The sequence below is a fragment of the Fusarium falciforme genome, chromosome 3, assembly GCF_026873545.1.
Source record: "Fusarium falciforme chromosome 3, complete sequence".
Classification (NCBI taxonomy): Eukaryota; Fungi; Ascomycota; class Sordariomycetes; order Hypocreales; family Nectriaceae; genus Fusarium; species Fusarium falciforme.
Window position 1 is genome coordinate 2,136,163 of NC_070546.1, and position 17,305 is coordinate 2,153,467.

Consider the following 17,305-nt stretch of genomic DNA (forward strand, 5'->3'; position numbering starts at 1 on the left):
CTCAACATCAACACACCTCAAGAAGGCAAGCCGTGAAGCTGACATGTCACGTCAAGACCCTCTCGCACTGGCATTGTTCCAACAATATTGGGATCGAGTTAATTGAACCCTCCACTACCATGGTACTTTCCATGCAGGGCAGTAAATGCAAAGCCACCGCTCAACCCACACACGCACCACGCGTATCCACTTTTGCTCGAGATATTCGTTCCAACGTCACCATCAACCACAAGCAAGGCACTTTCTTTGATGCGCTTCAGCCTCCGTGGCTGCCCTCCCGAAATGTCTCGACCTGCAAGCTTCACCCACTGCGTCGGAAGCCCGGCCTTCAGCCCCGAGGACCTCATCCAGGATGTCGACCGCCAGAAGCAAGCCCTGGATCTGCTGGCCAAGGATGATCTCTACAACGCCAGCCGAGTGCTGCTGCAGCTCCCCGAGCAGGATCTCTACACATACCATGCCGTAACAAGCGTGAGGCTCGCTCAAGTGCAGCGCGTCGTCAGTCTAGGTGCTGTCAACGGCTTACACACCTGGTACCGCAACGAAGATGGTTCGCCTGTAAGCAAACACGCCTCTCGACGCTGTAGAGATGACAGGAGGCTGAAAGCTACCGCAGAGAGATGCGCCTTCGCAGGCTGACATTGAGGCTTACATCTCCATCTTCAATCCGGCAACGGCCACGGCCGCGGTGCTCAAGAACCTGGGGACAAACGCCAAGAAGGGCTCGACCCGGGGAGAGGTGGCGGCCAACTTGGACGAGAAGAGATACCTGCACCCGGCGCTCACGGCGAAGCTTACGGTTCCCAAGTGCAAGAAGCCCCCGAGTGCGAACCCGTATTACGATTTTTGGGCGTGGTCGTGCCGGTCACTCGAGTGGTGCGGCCCTTGTCCGGCGGCAGAGCGTGTGGCCACCAGCCATCACGTCCTCCCCATCTTCATGCACCACTTTGGCTGCGCGACGCCGTCGCATGAGGGCCTGTCCATACTCAAGACGTTGGCCGACGGGCGGCCCGTCGCCGACATTGGCTCAGGCAACGGCTACTGGGCATTCATGCTGCGCCGTTACGGCCTGACGGTGCATCCGGTGGACAACATGCAGAGCGAATGGCGAGTCAACTGGGTTGCCGACACGGTCATATCGGACGGCGTCAAGTGGTTGCGCAAGAATGCAGGCGGAAAGGACATGGTCCTATTGCTCGTGTATCCCGTTGTCGGTGGCGGAGTTGGCGGAGGCACCGAGGGGGGGTTCACGAGGAACTTGGTGACGGCATTCCAGGGCGACACCATCGCCGTTGTGGGCACGCAGAATCACAACAGCTACACGGGATTCAAGGGCATGACCATGGACGAGTTCATGGAGAGGGAGCACAAGGAATGGACCAAGGTGGTGCAGATTGCCCTGCCGAGCTTCGGAGGCAAGGATGAGGCGCTATATGTTTTCCAGCGAGGAGAACGAGTACCGCAACAAGGATAAATACATCCAGACTCTTCCAGGTTGCCATTCGTCGCCTCTTCAGCTGGTGCAACACTGCCACTCACCCAGCCCAAGTCAAATTCAGCCTCGGAGATCAAGACAGTTGACTAGGGCTCACCCAATGATGCTTTGGGGTTGCAAAAGGTTGGTCCTGAGACCCAGAGCTTCGGTGCTGATCAAGGGCGTTGTTGGCATGATGTCGCGGAAGCGTTCGGATGGAGTAACAGGTGAGACACTCGAGAACTTCGGTCAAGGTTGATCAATGTTGGCAATGATGCCTGCTGAGTTGTTGACCTTGATCAAGTCAAAGACGCAACAGTCACGCCACATAGTGGTTTTCAATCCGACATTGTGCATCTCAACCCCGGGTTTTGGCCCCCAACATGGCCATCTCTCACGTCTGAAATGCGTCTGAAATGCCGTCGTCAGGTCACATCGTAATATCCATCCAACCTCCTCCATCCATCAGCATCCGCATGCGTCAATACACCCCGCCAGCCCCGCCAGACAGCTTCTGGTCCCCTGCCGTCAGCCTCTGAGGTGAACAGCCCCAGCAAGCGGCCCGGTGAACTCTGTTAGCGCTCGGGGTCGCCCGCGAGACTGCACGCCATTGGCCTGCCCTGTGGGCATCTCATGCAGACGCTGCATCGCCGCTCCAGGCTGCTTCCCTTGGCGCCTCGGCCTTGACCCTATGATGGGCAAAGACGCCTGGGATGCCCTGGGATTGGGATTGGCCTTGGCGCAAACTGCTCCAGAGATGGCCCTAAAAGCTCCTGCGGGTGAGGTTTCAGCCCGGACCGCCCGCCATTGACGGCGGCGTGTGACCCAACGAGTGAGAGGCAGGCTTTACTGCAACGGGAGCTCAATCAGGCGTCTGCTTCGCGAGTACGAGACGTTGGATTTTTCTCCTCTTTATATTACTCCATCCTCTCTCTTCTCTCCTTCCAACCTCGCCATTGTCGCAGTTTCTCTGCTTCTTGTTGTCAGAGAACGTGGGCATCGTATCGCGACCCCACGAACCATCCCCCGCTTTGCGCTCTCAGATCGCCGTCCAAGCTAGATCCTTGAGTGGTAGCTGGGCCTGAGCGCTGAGCGAAAAAAAAAAGAGAGAGAAGAGATCATGTCTCTCAACGTCGACGACCGCTCGAGAAAGGGCCGCTCTAGGTCCCGATCCCGTGATCGCCGCTCCAAGGATGAAGTTCTCCCCGAACGCCCCGGCTACGGCGACCGCGAATCGAGCTACATCTACCCCGAAGACGACCTTGATGATCGCTATAATCGCCCCGGCGACCCCAAGGCCAGCGGCGCCCTCCCTTACCCTGAGGAGGGTGGCCTCTACTCAATGGTTCCCGGCGAACAAGGCGACTACTCCCAGCAGCCGACATACCGAACAGCTTCTCCGCCCCACGACTCGCCGTACCGCGCTTCGCACGAGAGGGTAGACAACAATCCGCCAGGAGCTTTCCCAGAGGACAATCGTCGCGAAAAGGAAAAGGAGCCCTACACACGCACTGTTGAGCCCCGCGACGAGAAGCATGATCGCCGCCAGGAGGAAGAGGAAGACAAGTTCAAGTTTCTCCCACAAAAGTACAGTCGCAAGATCGCCGCAAAGATTACTGGCCAGTCCTCGGACAGCGACAAGGAGAAGGACAAGAAGGACAGCCGCAGTCGCAAAGACAAGTATGACGACGACCTAGCTTATGGTAAACCTTCGACGCCTTCGCGTCCCAAGGGCCCGTCAGATGACTTGGCTTACGGCAAGGCCTCGGGAATACCCTCAACCGCTAGCCAAGCTGTGTCTGGTTCTTACAGCGGCAACAACCAGACCACGACTCGTGGCGGTGTCTACACTGGTGCTGCTCCCACTCGCGACCAATACTACCCTCAGGAGCAGCAGGGCAATGTCCCTCCAACTCAGGGCCAGTACTATCCGCAACAACAGCCCGGTGGTGTCCCACCCCCCAAGGACCAATATTATCCCCAACAGCAACCAGGCGGTGTTCCTCCCTCCAAGGAGCAGTACTATCCTCAGCAGCACAGCGGTGCTCCTCCTCCCAAGGACCAATACTACCCCCCGCAGCAGCCCACGTATGCGCACGGCGATCAGCAGTATGACCCTGACCGACGGCGTCCACTCAGCCCGGCCGTAGACGAGTATGGCCCTCGAAGGTCAAGGGAGGACGCATACAGAACTGAGTACAACACAAATGTCTTGACCGTTGAGGCCAAGGAGCGTGACCGCGACAGGTCCCGCGACCGCCGCAAGGAGAAGGATGGCCGAAGCAGCTCGGATAGGCTCGGGGTCGACTCCAGCAGCCGAAAGCGTGAAAAGACTCGAGATCGATCTCGCCGAAGGGAGAAGTCGCCTCATCACCATAGGCACAGATCTCGATCCAAGGATGGACACCGCAGCCGCAAGGACAAGTCTCCTGCGCCTCCGACTGAGAAGATGTCATCTCTCAGTGTAAACACTGCGCTGGCTGGTGGACTGACTGCCGGTGGACTGGCAGCTGGCGCATCACTTGCCAATGCCCCGCCGTCGCCCATGTTGGAGTCGTACTATGGCACTTACCAGGCCTGCTCTCCCATGCCCTCGCCTCTCTTGCTACCTTCTGCTGATGACAAGGCCCTTGAGCCACTCTCTCCTCTCGGCTCCGACAACGAGGGCGACAGCAGACGTCGCAGCCGACGCGCTCGCTTCCACGATGCCGAGGACATAACGACCCAACTCGCGCAAGCTCTCAAGAGCAGCCACCGGCCTGACACGGCGCCGCTCATCGAGATCTTGCCCAGCTTGACGCACGAGCAGGTCATGGAGCTGCGCGCTGAGTACAAGCGGCTCGTCAAGACGGGGCCGGAGCGCAAGGGCGTTAACCTCGCCAAGCACATCCGCGCCCGTCTCAAGGACGAGGACCCGCTACTCATGAAGGCCTGCTACTCGGTCGCCCTGGGCAGGTGGGAGAGCGAGGCCTACTGGGCCAACTTCTGGTATCAGGGTGACAAGACGCGCCGCGAGCTCCTCATTGAGTCTCTCATGGGCCGTACCAACGGCGAGATCCGCCTCATCAAGGATGCCTTTACCGACAAGAAGTACGACAACAGCCTCATCAAGTGCATGAAGGAGGAACTCAAGGAGGACAAGTTTAAGAAGGCTGTCCTCATGGTCCTCGATGAACGCCGGATGGAGGAGTACGATCACTACGGACGCCTGCAGCCCCTCGACTATGGCCTGGTCGACCAGGACGTTGCAGACCTCCGCCGTGCTATTAGATCCGAGAAGGGTGGCGAGACGGCCATGATCACCATCATTGTCCAGCGCAGCGACTCTCACCTGCGTGCCATCCTTCAGGAGTACGAGAGGCAGTTCCGCGCCAACTTTGCCCGTGATGCCCTCAAGAAGAGTGGAAACCTAGTGGTGAGTGTCTCAGAAAACCCCTACTTGCCTATCTGACGTCAACGGCTAACATTGTCTCAGGGTGAACTCCTCGCGCATATTCTCAACGGCGTCATCAACCGACCCGTCCGAGACGCTCTCCTGCTGCACCACGCCATCTCTGCGTCTCGCAAGGACGGTCTCCGACGGGAACTGCTCATCTCTCGTCTTGTCCGATACCACTGGGATCCTGATCACATGCGTGCCGTCAAGCAGGCCTACCGCGAGCGTTACAACAGAGGCCTGGGAGATGCTGTGCGAGAGGCCACGAGTGGCGAATGGGGCATGTTTTGTGAGGAGCTGTGCATAGCGCGAACGCCCCCTGATGTGAGGAGGTTTGACAAGATCAGCTACAGTGCGAGGTGAGCGTGATGGTTGAGTTGGGTACATATCAAGTCAGGAGGCATGTGTGGGATTGAACAGCATGTATTTTGGTCACGTCATGAAGTTGCATGTTGCAATAGCGCAGTCACGGCCTATTTTGTTTTTTTATTGTCATGAAGCGTCTGGATAGGTACCATCAGTTCCATAGATATCTCTAATCCATCTCCTTTCTGGCTACCTCTCTGGCTCCTGAGACAGACATATCCATGACTACCTATGACCTCTTGGAGCCCTTACCTCCTCGACCTCCCTTACCTTGCCCCTTTCCACCACCGCCACCCTTCTTCCCGCCGCCACCCTTCTTCCCGCCGCCACTACCTCCTCCGCTGCCGCCAGACATCATGACTCTCACTTTGCCAACTGGCACAACATTGAAAGTCTCCTCGGGCTTAAGTGCCTTGATCAGCTCCACCTCGCGCGGCCACATGCGCTCCGAGTCACGGCTGCTCTCATCTATAGCCCCCTTCTTGCTCGAATCGGCCTTCCACCTATCGAGAACCTCCTTGACAGCCTTGCCCTTCTTGGTCGTGCCGGGCTGAAGCTTGGCCTTGTACTTGAAGCGTCCTAGGGCATTCCAGGGCGCGCAGACGGGAATGGCTTCAAGGATCTCGTCGCCGGGCAGTGGTGTGCCGACGAGAGCATCCAGCTCCGTCATGTGGCTGGCTTCGTCAACATCGAGCATGTCGATGCCCTCATCCATCATGACACGTCGAATCTCCTCGTGCTCGGCAGTCTCCTTCTGCTGCCGTTGATGTTGTGCCCGCCGTCGCTCCTTGGCGGCTGCGAGTTCTGCCTCACGCTCCGCTTTGGCCTTTGCCTCGGCTTCGGCCTTCTTTTGGCCGACTGTTGCACCGATCAGGGCTTCGGCGGCGGCGCGGTCATCGTCGTCTTGGTCCTTGTACTTTGCTGCTATCTTCTTGGCCTTGCCTTTCTGTCCTCGCTTGGGAGGAGCTTTCTTCGTTGAGGCCGGGCCTGGGGTGCCAGTTCTCGACGTGGTGGTGGATGCCTCGGGAGACTCGGATGGCTCTGCGATAGACTCGGTGGGCTCTGGCTCTTCGGCTTCAACCTCTTGTGGCTCGGCGGTTTCCTGCGTGGGTGTTTCTTCGGGAGTTGGTTCGTCTGAAACCTTGAGGTCAGAAACACCTTCCTCAACCTCATCGATGTCGTCGTCGTCGTCGTCATCTTGGCCTTGTCCACGACCAAATGCCTGAAGAGGGTTGTCACGAGGCTTCTCATCACGCTGATCATCTTCAGACTCGTCGTCCGATATATCATCTGGGTGTGCTGCTTCACTCTGCTTAGGCTCAACGCTTCCCTGTCCGACCTCGACTTGAGGAGTCGTTATTCCTGAAACTGAATCGCCAATTGCAGAGTCAACATCGTATAGGCGGTGCTTTACGTGCTTCGCCTTGCTTTCCTCACTAATCTTGAAAACGACACCCAAGCCTAGGAGAAGCTGAGCGGGGGGGAGAAAGTTCTTCTTTCCGCGAACCATGAAACTTCCAGTTGGTAGAAACTCTCCAGTTGGTGCTGACTTTGACACCTGGTCCGCGTTAACCCACCAAGCAGACATGCCGGCTTTCGAGTCCCAGGCATCAGATGAGCATACAGCAAGCGAACCTGCCTGGGACAGCGTCGCGGGAGGGATGGGTGCATCCGGTGTCTTTGGGTTATTCTTGATGATGACGCTCGATGCTCCATGGAGGTCGGCATGGCAGTAGACATCGCCCTTGCGCAAATACCTCTTGTAAACCATCTCGTTCTGCTGTGCATCCTTGCCGCCGATGACGAGGTAGCCATCAGATGAGATGAACCAGATGAACTTTTCGAACCACAGCTGCTTGCGGATCGGCTGTAGCAGTGCCTTCTCTTGCTTCAGTCCCTTCTTGAGGTCTTGGGTGATCTTTTGTTCCGCATTCTTGAGGGCTCTAGAGGCCTGTTGTTGCGTCTTTTCTTCCTTGACGGCTGCCGACTTTCGCTGATCGAAGTACTCTCTGGCGTTGCTCCAGGGGCTGAGACCGAGGTTGATTTCCACGCTCAGCCCCTTACTGGGTTGCTTTCCTTTTGCCGGTGTCGAATCCTCTTCATCGGCGCTCTCATCATCGTCTGTTTCGTAAGGGTCGTCTTCTTCCGGCTCAAACTCTTCTTCTGCTAGTTCAAGCGTGATCAGGTTCTCCGCCAGGTTCAGAGGCAGCTTGATAATTTCCGCTACCGGATTGTGTCGCTTCTTCTCACGCTCGACCAGTTTCCCAACATCCACCCAGTCCATACCTTGGCTAAGCAGTCCGTTGACCGCATCCATGGCTTCCTGGACACGCTCGACGTTGGCCTCGATAGCGGCAGCTTTGCGAAAGTTGAGGTTCTGGGCCTCTTGCAGGCCCTCGATCCGCTTCGCTTGCTCCTGTTTTGCGGCATCCAGTTTGCGTTTCGCCGCCGCCTCTCGCTCGCTGAGTCGCGATTCAAGTTTTTGTCCCTCGAGCGAAGAAAAGAACTCATCAACCGTCTCATTGTATCCCTTGAATGCGAGAACCTCGATGGTAGGATCTTTGCTGAGCTTCTGGGGAACAAATGGGTGGAAGTCTTCATAGAGAAGGTTTTCCCGCTTCGGTTTCGAATCGTCATCCTCGGCGCCCTCGGGCTTCTCTCTGCGCTTTGCGAATATGTAGCCGGTACATTCTCCCGAACTAGTAAGCTCGTCAACCGTTTTACGAGCCTCCGTCAGTGACTTGACCAGGTCATCCAGCAAAGCCTCGTTCGCCAGAATCTCTTCCGGCTTGATAGAGGTGTCAAATTTGTTCGTGTGCAACGAGTGGTCCACAAGCACTGGTGGTATCTCGGTAATTGACACAGCAAGACTTTTTCTCAGATCACCGCCGGGTTTTCCTTTCAGCTTTTTGGAAGAGGCGGCCGCTGCTGCTGCCTTGTTCACTGCAGCCTGAAGAGCATCGCGAACCCTGTCCTTTGTCAAGGGAGGTACCCCCGCAAAGTTCTGCCTGTTCTCGAGAGAATATTGTAGTCCGACCCGCTGCGGTTCTTGGCCTTCGCCCTCCGAGACAGTTCTCGCGAGGGTCAGGATCTTAAGGTCGGCATCAGTGAGGATGATGTTGCCGCTCTGGGGAAGTGTTAGCTACAGATCTTCACCGAGACTGAACGACTGAGGCACGTACGGCAAAGAACTCTAGGAACAGTCTGTATTGTCCATCACTAAACTCAAACTCGAGGACTCGATCGGTTCCCACTTGGCTAACAGATGTCAACCGCCGGGTCTTCAGGAACTTTCGAAGCCTTGCGACAAAGGCCGAGGGAGCGGCAGCCGTCGTACGGGCGAACTCGGTCAGGTGACAGCGGAAGCCGGTGTCGATGACCAGCTGCTTCTTGTTATCCGGCTTCGCGAACTTGAGGAGGAGGATCTTGGACGAGAGATCGTAGACGTTGGAGAGTCGCAGAGTCACCAGGCGCTGCTGGAGCTCGTGTGCAATGACCTATGGGCAACGGTCAGGCGCATGATCCCAAGAGGCAGGCTCAACATAGCACTCACTTTGACGTCCAAAGAAGAAAACCTCTGCTTCATCTTGAAATATATTTCTCAAGGCAGGGATTATACGTCACACAGAGGCTCGAAAATCTCAACCTCTTCCTCGCAGCACCCGATCATCGTGGGGTAACTGGAGGGGCATGCTGACATCATCTCTCACGTGACCGGACACAAGATCGTGATCCTTCACCACCGAGTACCCAGCTCATGAACTTGCGACGAGACGAAGAAACGCGGACCAATAAAAAGAATGGCACATGTCGGTACCGACCAAGGCAATAAGAACCTCGCCGGGCCAGAAAGACATAGTTTAGAGTAAAATAAACAAATAGAAATATAAAATAATTTGTTCCCTAAAGTCTTCATGTGAGCCTAGTTTTATCATCGTAAGCCTTATGCTATGGTTTTGCGGATTGAGAAGGTCAAGTCTTACTAGGTACTCTGTACAGGTAGGTAGGATTGCCATTTGGAAGTTTTGAAGGCATTTGCGAGATCAATGCCAGCTAAGGAAACGGACGCAAAGCTCCAAGGAGGTTGCATACATCGGGATGGGTCGGATCTGACCTGCCAGACATTATCTCTTGCTTTCATGTACCCTGCAATGGCACTGATAGTCAAGAAGCTTGTGAGAGGCCAAGACAGACTTGAAGAATGCGGCGTGAAGTCTGGATGCCATCATGCTGAACTCAATGCACCATTGGCATGACCAGAAACCAACGGGCTTGCATCAACAACCACTGGAGTGGTTCGGAGCATGCGCATCAGCAGCTTGAATGAGGTGATGACGAACGACATGCACATCCAAACCCCATCGGCACTCGTGTTTGCAGAACTGCTACCCCAGGTTTGTCTTAGACACCACATCGGCTCGGCACAAATCAACAAGCTGGCAATCTCGCTGGCCCTTCTGACATGAGATTGTTGCAGATGCATCCAATGCCGTTAGGCCGAGGCTCGTCGAGCAAATTACCAATTCCTCCCCCAGAATAGCAACCAACGACAAGGTGCAACATATTCCGGGATTCAAACAACCGCGAAACGCGTCCCGCACAGTACGAGCCGGAGCCAGCCCAGGTGCAACCGCGGTAGAGACGCGGCCCCAGAGACTAGTGACAAGGCTTGTGCCGGTGGTCTGAGGCTATCTTGCCAGCCCTGGAAATGGCCCTGGCTGGTGGCTCTAGAAGGCCAGCTGGAAACCCACACCAATCTAAAGTACGAGAGTAAGGAAACTTATGTCAGCGGAGTAGCATTGGACCTGAGGAGTTGTCACAGCAACCTTGAGCCCAGGCCCCTGAGGACGACCTTGGCGTATTAGCGCTCCGTAGCCCCCTGGATTTGTTATTGATGAGGATTGTCTGAGCTGGGATGAGGCACAGTGTGCGACGAGGTCAAGAACAACTCTCGGGCGAAACATGTGATCCATTGGGTCCCGTATCAGAGCCAGCGGTCAGGAAGAAACCTTGCTGCAGCTGAGGGAGATCATGACGACCCCGATTTCGACAGGCGTCAACCACAATTCATAAAAATGGAGGCTGGGGATCGCTGGGAAGAGCCCAAGATTGGCAGAGTTTGGCGTTTGCAGTTGCGGAGACGCCGAGGCCCCCCAATCCCATCCATTCTCGTACTGAAGCGGCGCCCGTCGCGTCGCAGAGCGAGGCCAAGGCGAGGCAAAGTACCGTGCTGTAACCCACCCTACACACCAGGCGATTCGTCGTGGAGGCTCGTCCTCAGGTGCGACCATGGCTGACACCGCGTACACTAAATAATGCACTTGCATAAAGGCGAGGGAGGATCCAATCGCGGGCTTCCACGATATCACCCGCACCCGTTCATTACGAGTTCCTGGATGCCTGATCATCCGTCATTGCTGCAGCTGTACGAAGCTTGATGTGTCGAGCTTGGAGCAGATGCTGAATTTGAGGAGGTTGGGGATTTCATGTGGCAGCCAATGAGCCGAGGACACCACTTCAAGACGTGCCCGGGAGCGTCCCGCCACGCGGTCTCGTCAAGCTGTGACCATCCATTCAACCGTCCGAAGGTAATTATTGGTAGACACTGTCGAAGTGAGTGATTCCGTCAATGGTGACGGCTCTTGGCAGCGGCACTCGCCCAGCCATCCACTTTCTCAGCTGTGTCATGGCTAAGCTGAAGAATCCCAATTTGACACGAGCCAAAGCCCCCCCCCTGGCCGGCCTCAACCATCAGTAAACAGGAGCTCGCAACAAACAGGAACAAGTAGTTGGTCGGAGACACTGTACCATTGCGGGCTGGAGCGGCTCGACGGCTCCACACCCTGATTATGATGGGTTGGTGGTGGCGCCGAAGGAGAGTTGTCACTGGCCAAGGCTGAGACCAGGTCAAATTTTGCTTTGCTCCATGACGCGGGCTCTTTGATCAGGTCGCCAGGAACGAAACGGGGCCGAGCTAAGATGAAGGTTGAGTCAGGGGGAAGGAGATGAAAGATCGCCAGCCCCATGTTTATGCTCTCCATCCGTAGTTCATCTCGTTCCAAAAAGCCAGCCAGCCACGACAAAAGAGCGGCGGTGACGGGGGAACGATATCTCATCTCATATGGGGCTTCTCTTGCCACTGGGCAATAACTCTGATTTAGAGGTGCCACTCGAGCCCTGTCTAGGAGCATGGGGCCTCGTCTCATCTGGCCGAGGGAGGAGAGAGCTCAGGAGCTGTGGGCGAGAGCTGGTTGGAGCTGGGGGAAGCTGGCTGACGCGGAAAGCTGGCTGGCTGACTGGCGACTGGCTGGAGCTAGGGGGGAGGAGCTAACTCACATCAGACATGAGCTCTCCGAGCTCTGCTGGCCACTGTCTCTGGCTGAGACGCAGGAGGAAGGGTTAAAGTGGCCCCAGAGGTCGCGGTGGACCTGGCTAACGGATGGTGTGGTGGGGCCGTCGGCAGCACGGGGTCCGGGAGGAGGATCTATACTTGTTCCGGATATAGGTAAACAACAGACTCAACAGACATCCCTGACATGTAAACACAGCGACTGGCAGAGAGACGTCCAACGGCAACCAAGTTGGACAATCGACACGCCCCCCCGAGGGCGTCTCTTTTGGCAGAGGGAGAGCTCTGGTCGTGAGACGGCTTGGACGGAGCAACAGGACGGATCAACAGGACGCAGCCGAGGGAGCAACACACTCAGGCAGAGTCGTCCAATCCCGCCCCCGTCTTCAAAAGCCCAGTTTCGTTCCGTCAGGTCCCTCTTCTCATCCCTCTCTCCAATTATCGCCATCCACCTCACCGTCGAAGAAACAGAAGACTCTGACGAAAAGAACGACTGAAGGCCTTTGCTCGCCATCTACCGATTCTTTTCAAATCTCCGACTTTTGTTTCCAGGAACAAGAGCCAGAGGATTCTTCTTGTCTTCCTTTCGAGCTTCGGAAGGTTGTATGAGAAGGTTCTCTCGCGCCAGCAAAAGTCGCAAACCTGGACTTTGAGGCTCGCGTCCCCGTCCCCTTCAGCATCTTCCCATCGACATATCGGGAAAGCGAATCCCACACACAGACCGTCACCGAAACCCACGAAGAGGTTGAGATCAAACCCCAACAGCCACAAGCCGGACGGGAAGGTCAATACTCTTCTGTCTCCGTCACCGCCGAACAGGTTCCTCCCCGCGAAGAACGGTACAGCGAAGAAGAGGTCCGTATTACGCGTGAAGAAGAACGTTACCGCCGTCCCGGTGTCCAGAAATTCGAGCAAGAGCAGTTTACTATCCGCGAAGAGCACCGACGGTACGTTTTGATTTTCAGTTGCAATTACTCAGTCTCGTTTCCCCCGTTTCTTCTCGGTTCGAGAGGGGACAGTTTCCTCCGTGGTTCGAGAGAGGGAGAGGAAGAGAAGCCTCGCTTTCAAGCCTGGCCTTGCTTTCGCTCTCAGTCGTCCCCTTTTGCTCTGATCCCATGGTCATCAACGGGGACGTGCCAGAACATGCCCAACAAGACAACAAAAACAAAAACAACAACAACAAAACAACACAGGCGATTCTTGACCTCCTCAGGAGGGATCCATTGCCGCCGCCCCTGACCTCACTCACTCGTCTCCTTTCACCTCAATTCCCCTTACTCTCGCTTGGGCTTGGCCGACTGGCTATTACCCACTCTGCAAGCGCGCGTCAGCCCCCCCTCTCCCTTGTCTCGTCCCCAGCCATCTCATCCATCCTCATCTCATCACACCAACACATCAACACACACCCCTCCCCCCCGGTCCAATGCCACCTTGGCCCACCTCAGCTGGGATGGCTGGCCCGCCTCCCCAAATTACTTTTTTCCTACCTCCCCTGTCATCAAGCCCTTGGCGCCCTAGCCCGCTGGCCTGAGCCTGGCCTGAGCAGGGCGGTGGAGCTCCTCAGGGGCCGCCCGCCTCCCGTTGCCATATGAGACGCAAGCGAGATGCAATAGACATCCATCAGCTAACGCAGACAAATCCAGACCTGAACCTCCTTCCCAATACACTACTTCTCACGTTCACGTAGAGACCGACACCCACCGTCATCCCTACTACTCCACCCCCATTGACCTTGCTGAGCGAGAATACCGCCAGCGCTGCCGCCCCAGCACCGCCTTTTCCACTGTAGACCCTCCTTCTCGTCCTCAGTACCAAACACAAGACACCTTCCAGGTCTCCAACTACACCGTCGAAGGCCGTCCCGCTCCCCAATACCACTCCTCCGAGAAGACTGAGATCAACAACTTCACTGTTGAAGGACGCTCCTCTCACCCTCAATACCACGAGAAGACCACCGAGATCAACAACTTCACCGTTGACGGACGATCTTCCCGACCCCAGTACAACTGTACCGAGAAGACCGAGATCAACAATTTCACTGTTGATACCCCTTCTTCCCGCCCCCAGTACAACACCGCCAAGTCTACCCACGTCAACGAGTTCACCGTTGACACCCCTGTCTCTCGTCCCTCATACAAGAAGGACGTGAAGTTCGCCGAAGAAACCGTTGAGACTTCCAAGGTTACCAAAGACAACAAATCCAAGATGGGTTACTACGACGAGGACGGTATGTGAAGACGAACCCCTTCCCACCCTCATCCCTCTGCCACAGAGGGCCATTGAGCTCCCGCATTCCGCTCAAGACAGTCAGAGCTAACTTGCCCAGCAGGTCACTACCACTCCTTCCGCTCCGGCCTTCACAAGCTGGGCGACCGCATCGCCCACCCCGGACGCCGTGAGGTCGAGTGCGAGCCCCCCCGCCCCCGTCCCGGTGACTCTGCCGAGGCTTACCTCCCCAACACCGTGACCATCCCCTGCCACCACGTCCGCCTGGGCGACTTCCTCGTCCTCCAGGGCCGCCCCTGCCAGGTCATCCGCATCTCCACCTCCTCTGCCACCGGCCAGTACCGCTACCTTGGTGTCGACCTCTTCACCAAGCAGCTCCACGAGGAGTCCTCCTTCGTCTCCAACCCCGCCCCCAGCGTTGTCGTCCAGACCATGCTCGGCCCTGTCTTCAAGCAGTACCGCGTCCTCGACATGCAGGAGGGCCAGATCGTCGCCATGACCGAGACCGGCGACGTCAAGCAGGGTCTCCCCGTCATTGACCAGTCCAACCTCTACGCCCGTCTCAGCCAGGCTTTCGAGTCCGGCCGCGGCTCCGTCCGTGTTCTCGTCCTCAACGACGGTGGCCGCGAGCTCGCTGTCGACATGAAGGTCATCCACGGCTCCCGCCTGTAAGCAGCGTGTCAATTTTCTCTGAGAGAGGGCACCGCTTGTAATGCGACTTTTCCTTCTTCCCGCAACCTCAATTGGAGGCCGGGGGTGGCGCTTCTGGCTCTTCCCTCAGCGATGAGGGTGGAGGGCCAGGGCTGGTCTCGGTCTCGCCTGTAACATGTCAAGATAGCTGGGGGATCTGTTGTATGAAGTGGTTCAACTTTGTTTGTGTCGAGATTGGATAAAGCAACCGGAAATATGGAGTCTTTTGCGTAGAAGGGAAAGTTCCTGTACATGGACTGTAGTAATTGACAAGTGATTCCATATCTCATAAACCTACTGTCTCTTGTTCAACTGCCTTTGTGATGATTGATGTGATTGTCCATGCTTATCGTCTGCCGTGAAGCTGATCAGCCAAAGGTCCATCAAGGTTCTGGTCACGCGTCACACTAACCCTGAATGGAAGTCAGCTCGTGTGTTGAAGCTACCCTATGCCTTTGACTTGAGCTCAATGCAAGTCATCTCTGCTCACTCATGTAATGGAAATGCATCTATTCACCGGTTAAAGGAAATCTATTTGATGGTCCCATATGGTAGTCGTCGAATTCAATCTTTTATCTTCGTGCCTGCCGTCTCATGCTCCCGATTCCATCAATATTGCATACAGTTTCAAGCTGCTTCCCCGCCCCGACGTAACCGACCACCTCTAACCTAGAACGGCAACCCTGTTGTCCTCATGTCGCCTTATACGGGAAGATGGTGATTGATAAGGAATGCGCGTGACGTTCATAGCCACCATCGACACCCCCCTCCCGTTCTCTCCCGCTCCCTATACATTTGACTCAGCTCGCTCAACAAGTTCGAGCTTTCCCACAGGCTCACAAAGCTCTGTTTTGTCGCGATAGACTCGCCCATACCAAGTCACAACCACATTCGTCTCATTGATAAGCATACCCGAGACACCACCACATCGTCACCATGGGCGCTCAGCAATCCAAGACCGAGCCTACGCTCCACGAAAAGGCAGTTCTCGAGCGCCTTCAAAACCTACAGGTTCAAGACCAAGATGACTACGTCGAAGTCACCAGTGGCGCCGAGAAGGCTTCCCTTGGACCGCTGATCCGAGATGCTGAAGGTCTCCCGCTCCACGTCCTCGAGTCGTGGCAGGCCGCCATCATCAAGGACCCCAAGAATAAGTAAGAGACTACCCAAGTCGAGTTCTGGTTGCTATGCATTCCAAGAAGCTAACCATCTCACAAGGCTTGCCCTCACAGCACTTAGCTCTGCGAACCCGCGCCAGGTTCTTACCTCGTTGCCGACCGAGATCGCAGACCAGCAGATCTACAACGTCAAGATCCCATTCGAAGGCGACCCCATCACAAACCAGCGCTCCAGCGGTCGATGCTGGCTCTTTGCGTCCACCAACGTGTTCCGAGTTGCCCTCATGAAGCGCTTTGACCTTGAGAGCTTCGAGCTGTCACAGCAATACCTCTTTTACTGGGACAAGCTTGAGAAAGCCAACTGGTTCCTCGAGCAGATCATTGATACCGCCACGGAGGATCTTGAAGGCCGCGTCGTCCAGACCCTACTTACTGATCTGGTATCCGATGGTGGCCAGTGGGACATGGTATACAACCTGGTTGAGAAGTATGGCCTCGTGCCCCAGACCCTCTACCCCGACAGCTGGAATGCTATGAGCTCCGGTATCTTGAACAGCCTCGTCAAGACCAAGCTTCGAGAGTTCGCACTCAGGCTTCGGGCGCTTGCCAACTCCAAGGACGGGGTCTCTGCCGCCGCCATCTCCTCAGCCAAAGACAAGATGCTGCGTGAGATCTCCCTCATCATGACTCTCCTGCTGGGTCCACCTCCGAACCCTGAGGAGGCCTTCACTTGGCAGTACAACGATAAGAACGGAAAGGCCCACCAGCTCAAGACCACCCCCAAAGAGTTTGCCAAGAACATCTACAGCCCAAGCTTCCCCGTCACATCCAGCACCGTCGGCGGCATGATCTCACTTGTGCACGATCCGCGCCACGAGCCTCTATCCCACCTATCGGTCTCCCGGCTCGGCAACATTGTCGGTGGTCGCGGAATCAGCTATGTCAACGTCGACATCAACACTCTCAAGGGCGCATGCGTCAAGATGCTCAAGGCCGGTCTCCCTATCTTCTTTGGCAGTGACGTAGGCCAGTTCAGCGACTCCAGGTCTGGCATCATGGACCTCAACCTCTACAACTATGAACTAGGCTTCAACACCAGCCTACTCGGTATGACCAAAGCACAGAGGCTGATGACGGGCGAGAGTAAGATGACTCATGCTATGGTGCTGACGGCAGTGCATCTTGACGAGCAGACGGGTAAGCCGGTCCGCTGGCGAGTGCAGAACAGCTGGGGCACTACTGCCGGAGACAAGGGATGGTTTGTTATGAGCGATGCATGGCTGGACGAGTTTGTATACCAGGCAGTCGTCGACCCGCGTGTCCTCAGCAAGGAGGTTCGGGATGTACTCAAGAAGGAGGCCATTGTCCTGCCGCTGTGGGATCCCATGGGCTCGCTGGCCTAGAGAGGCTTCCACCCGTGGGTAAGCATCGAGGCGCAATATCGAGGGCATGACAGTGATCGTCGAGAGCAGAGTGAAGGCAATGGCGCGCGGCAAGCGCCCTCAAGATCATGCGCAGGTCTGGGTTGCTGACCGTGCTGATGTGAACGCATAGACCGCGAGTCAGATAGAAAGGCAATGGGAAGCGGGCTGTTGGAGATACAGGACATATGATGCAGTATGAGCTGATTCAAGGATCATGACAGC

General features: G+C 56.1%; 4 protein-coding genes and 1 pseudogene across 5 annotated transcripts, besides 1 other annotated feature; 4 read left to right on the forward strand and 1 right to left on the reverse strand.

Annotated features, from left to right (window-relative positions):
* Positions 1-249: 249 nt before the first annotated feature.
* On the forward strand, positions 250-1,474 carry NCS54_00397200 (Hypothetical protein; the record flags this gene model as incomplete). The annotated part of the gene is made up of 2 exons (XM_053149524.1): positions 250-558; positions 617-1,474. The coding sequence occupies 2 exons, from the start codon at positions 250-252 to the stop codon at positions 1,472-1,474; spliced, it is 1,167 nt and encodes a 388-aa protein (XP_053005499.1).
* A 1,120-nt stretch (positions 1,475-2,594) lies between these two features.
* Positions 2,595-5,273, forward strand: NCS54_00397300 (Hypothetical protein; the record flags this gene model as incomplete). Its single annotated transcript, XM_053149525.1, has 2 exons — positions 2,595-4,889; positions 4,950-5,273. The coding sequence occupies 2 exons, from the start codon at positions 2,595-2,597 to the stop codon at positions 5,271-5,273; spliced, it is 2,619 nt and encodes an 872-aa protein (XP_053005500.1).
* A 232-nt stretch (positions 5,274-5,505) lies between these two features.
* NCS54_00397400 (Hypothetical protein) lies at positions 5,506-8,862 on the reverse strand (the record flags this gene model as incomplete). The annotated part of the gene is made up of 3 exons (XM_053149526.1): positions 5,506-8,403; positions 8,459-8,773; positions 8,830-8,862. 3 exons carry the CDS (start codon positions 8,860-8,862, stop codon positions 5,506-5,508), a joined length of 3,246 nt encoding a protein of 1,081 aa, XP_053005501.1.
* Positions 8,863-12,240: 3,378 nt separating this feature from the next.
* On the forward strand, positions 12,241-14,523 carry NCS54_00397500 (annotated as a pseudogene). The gene is made up of 3 exons: positions 12,241-12,589; positions 13,313-13,852; positions 13,952-14,523.
* Positions 12,241-14,523: a sequence feature.
* A 954-nt stretch (positions 14,524-15,477) lies between these two features.
* On the forward strand, positions 15,478-17,062 carry NCS54_00397600 (Cysteine proteinase 1, mitochondrial; the record flags this gene model as incomplete). The annotated part of the gene is made up of 2 exons (XM_053149527.1): positions 15,478-15,695; positions 15,760-17,062. 2 exons carry the CDS (start codon positions 15,478-15,480, stop codon positions 17,060-17,062), a joined length of 1,521 nt encoding a protein of 506 aa, XP_053005502.1.
* Between the last annotated feature and the right edge of the window lie 243 nt (positions 17,063-17,305).